Below are 4171 nucleotides of genomic sequence, written 5' to 3'. Positions count from 1 at the left end.
AGATAGTATAGTCTATAGGTACAGGGTTAGATAGTAGATAGTGTATAGGTACAGGGTTAGATAGTGTATAGGTACAGGGTTAGATAGTGTATAGGTACAGGGTTAGATAGTATAGTCTATAGGTACAGGGTTAGATAGTAGATAGTGTATAGGTACAGGGTTAGATAGTAGATAGTGTATAGGTACAGGGTTAGATAGTGTATAGGTACAGGGTTAGATAGTAGATAGTGTATAGGTACAGGGTTAGATAGTATAGTCTATAGGTACAGGGTTAGATAGTAGATAGTGTATAGGTACAGGGTTAGATAGTGTATAGGTACAGGGTTAGATAGTGTATAGGTACAGGGTTAGATAGTATAGTCTATAGGTACAGGGTTAGATAGTAGATAGTGTATAGGTACAGGGTTAGATAGTGTATAGGTACAGGGTTAGATAGTGTATAGGTACAGGGTTAGATAGTAGATAGTGTATAGGTACAGGGTTAGATAGTGTATAGGTACAGGGTTAGATAGTAGATAGTCTATAGGTACAGGGTTAGATAGTGTATAGTGGTGAGGTTTTAATGGGTGAAGGGTTAATTAGTCGGCCAATTTTTTCACAAAGCAATGAATTCATTCCACAGAATAGTAGGCTGATACACAGCCAATACAGTAGGTGGCGACATGCACCTATAATATTTGTTTGCGGACCGCCATAATAGCAACGAAGAAGAAGAAGCGGCAGAAAATTCACACGAAGAAGAAAATCCCCCTGCTCTTTAGTCTTGACTTCGTCGCCACCTCGTGGTCCACAAACACTCTGCAGGGAAGATGAATCATGTGGTTTGTCATGTGATGATAAACAGGAATTGAATTGTAAAAACTTGAAACGGTCAACATTTAGCGAGCAACGACACGATCCTATAGGTGTATACCTTAATTAAGGTGAGTACGGTTGTGAAATGATGCATGGAAAACATTTTGAAAGTAGAAAACTAGTCATGGCTCGGTTCGGTAGAATTCACCGCTTGTTGCAAAATATCTTTCCGGCCACTTGCTTCAAACTATCCTGCTGGTGATAACTACATATACAATTATTTCATGTAGCTATCTGAACTCGTTAACATTATACACATGAATACTATTTAGAGATGCAGTTTTAGTCTCTTGTTTAACCTGTGGCAGCTGTTTCTCTTCTTCTTTTTTTGTTTTACACAATACTAGAGTAGAAGTGGGCCAGAGCCCGAATTGCAGAGGTGCCTTTGTCGACCTGAGACCGTCGCCATGGTGGATTTCCTGGCGGAAAACAACCTGTGTGGTCAGGCGGTGCTGAGGATCGTGTCCCGGGGAAACGCTATCATCGCCGAGCTCCTCCGCCTCTCGGAGTTCATCCCTGCTGTCTTCAGACTCAAAGACAAGAGCGACCAGCAGAAATACGGAGACATCATCTGTGACTTCAGCTACTTCAAGGTTGAGATGGGGGAGGGGGGGGGGTTGTCTTGTTCAATGAGTGTGAGATGAGATCACAGTGAAAGGACATTGTTTGGGGTGCACCTCCTTAGATAATGGACACACACACCGCCAGTGTCATGGTTAGGTCTTTCCAGTTATGTGATTGTCATCTGTCATCTATGAACTAGATTGTTTAGAATGTGTTATGGCATGATGATGATGATGATGATGATGAAGTACAAATCAAATCAAATTGTATTTGGTCACATACACATGGTTAGCAGATGTTAATGCGAGTGCAGCGAAATGCTTGTGCTTCTAGTTCCGGCAACGCAGTACTAACCAACGAGTAATCTAACCTAACAATTCCACAGCTACTACCTTATACACACAAGTGTAAAGGGATGAAGAATATGTACATAAAGATATATGAATGAGAGATGGTACAGAACGGCACAGGCAAGATGATGATGATGATGATGAAGAACAGGGATAATATTATGTCCATGAGTAACCCTTTATATTCTCCTGTTGCCTTCCAGAGTACTACGACAGTCATTCAAGTTATGAACTATATATATATATATACTATATTTATATACTCCTGTTGCCTTCCAGGGTCCAGAGTACTACGACAGTCATTCAAGTTATGAACTATATATATATATACTATATTTATATACTCCTGTTGCCTTCCAGGGTCCAGAGTACTACGACAGTCATTCAAGTTATGAACTATATATATATATATATATATATATATATATATATATATATATATATATATATATATATATATATATATATATACTATATTTATATATATATACTATATTTATATACTCCTGTTGCCTTCCAGGGTCCAGAGTACTACGACAGTCATTCAAGTTATGAACTATATATATATATACTATATTTATATTCTCCCTGTTGCCTTCCAGGGTCCAGAGTACTACGACAGTCATTCAAGTTATGAACTATATATATATATATACTATATTTATATTCTCCCTGTTGCCTTCCAGGGTCCAGAGTACTACGACAGTCATTCAAGTTATGAACTATATATATATATACTATATTTATATTCTCCCTGTTGCCTTCCAGGGTCCAGAGTACTACGACAGTCATTCAAGTTATGAACTATATATATATATACTATATTTATATTCTCCCTGTTGCCTTCCAGGGTCCAGAGTACTACGACAGTCATTCCAGTTATGAACTATATATATATACTATATTTATATTCTCCTGTTGCCTTCCAGGGTCCAGAGTACTACGACAGTCATTCCAGTTATGAACTATATATATATACTATATTTATATTCTCCTGTTGCCTTCCAGGGTCCAGAGTACTACGACAGTCATTCAAGTTATGAACTATATATATATATATATACTATATTTATATTATCCTGTTGCCTTCCAGGGTCCAGAATACTACGACAGTCATTCCAGTTATGAACTATATATATATACTATATTTATATACTCCTGTTGCCTTCCAGGGTCCAGAGTACTACGACAGTCATTCAAGTTATGAACTATATATATATACTATATTTATATTCTCCTGTTGCCTTCCAGGGTCCAGAGTACTACGACAGTCATTCAAGTTATGAACTATATATATATACTATATTTATATACTCCTGTTGCCTTCCAGGGTCCAGAGTACTACGACAGTCATTCAAGTTATGAACTATATATATATACTATATTTATATTCTCCTGTTGCCTTCCAGGGTCCAGAGTACTACGACAATCATTCAAGTTATGAACTATATATATATATACTATATTTATATACTCCTGTTGCCTTCCAGGGTCCAGAGTACTACGACAGTCATTCAAGTTATGAACTATATATATATACTATATTTATATTCTCCTGTTGCCTTCCAGGGTCCAGAGTACTACGACAGTCATTCAAGTTATGAACTATATATATATATATATATACTATATTTATATTATCCTGTTGCCTTCCAGGGTCCAGAATACTACGACAGTCATTCCAGTTATGAACTATATATATATACTATATTTATATTATCCTGTTGCCTTCCAGGGTCCAGAGTACTACGACAGTCATTCAAGTTATGAACTATATATATATATACTATATTTATATACTCCTGTTGCCTTCCAGGGTCCAGAGTACTACGACAGTCATTCAAGTTATGAACTATATATATATATATACTATATTTATATTCTCCCTGTTGCCTTCCAGGGTCCAGAGTACTACGACAGTCATTCAAGTTATGAACTATATATATATATACTATATTTATATTCTCCCTGTTGCCTTCCAGGGTCCAGAGTACTACGACAGTCATTCAAGTTATGAACTATATATATATACTATATTTATATTCTCCTGTTGCCTTCCAGGGTCCAGAGTACTACGACAGTCATTCAAGTTATGAACTATATATATATACTATATTTATATACTCCTGTTGCCTTCCAGGGTCCAGAGTACTACGACAGTCATTCAAGTTATGAACTATATATATATACTATATTTATATTCTCCTGTTGCCTTCCAGGGTCCAGAGTACTACGACAATCATTCAAGTTATGAACTATATATATATACTATATTTATATACTCCTGTTGCCTTCCAGGGTCCAGAGTACTACGACAGTCATTCAAGTTATGAACTATATATATATACTATATTTATATTCTCCTGTTGCCTTCCAGGGTCCAGAGTACTACGACAGTCATT

General features: G+C 36.6%; 1 protein-coding gene across 4 annotated transcripts in view; it reads left to right on the top strand.

Annotated features, from left to right (window-relative positions):
- The first annotated feature begins 782 nt into the window (after positions 1-782).
- Positions 783-4171, top strand: part of LOC124023150 (WASH complex subunit 5) — a 55405-nt gene continuing 52016 nt past the window's right edge. For 2 of the 4 annotated variants that reach the window (XM_046337684.1, XM_046337681.1), the window contains exons 1-2: positions 792-917; positions 1201-1448. In XM_046337684.1, the coding sequence (XP_046193640.1) occupies positions 1263-1448 (186 nt within the window). In that variant the 5' untranslated portion in view covers positions 792-917; positions 1201-1262. Of the gene's footprint in view, positions 924-1200; positions 1449-4171 lie in introns of all 4 variants that reach the window. The other 2 variants (XM_046337683.1, XM_046337682.1) reach the window with 2 other exon arrangements.

The sequence above is a fragment of the Oncorhynchus gorbuscha genome, unplaced genomic scaffold (genome assembly GCF_021184085.1).
Source record: "Oncorhynchus gorbuscha isolate QuinsamMale2020 ecotype Even-year unplaced genomic scaffold, OgorEven_v1.0 Un_scaffold_1514, whole genome shotgun sequence".
Classification (NCBI taxonomy): domain Eukaryota; kingdom Metazoa; phylum Chordata; class Actinopteri; order Salmoniformes; family Salmonidae; genus Oncorhynchus; species Oncorhynchus gorbuscha.
Note: the sequence above shows the minus strand (reverse complement) of the source record. Positions and strands in the feature narration are given on the sequence as shown.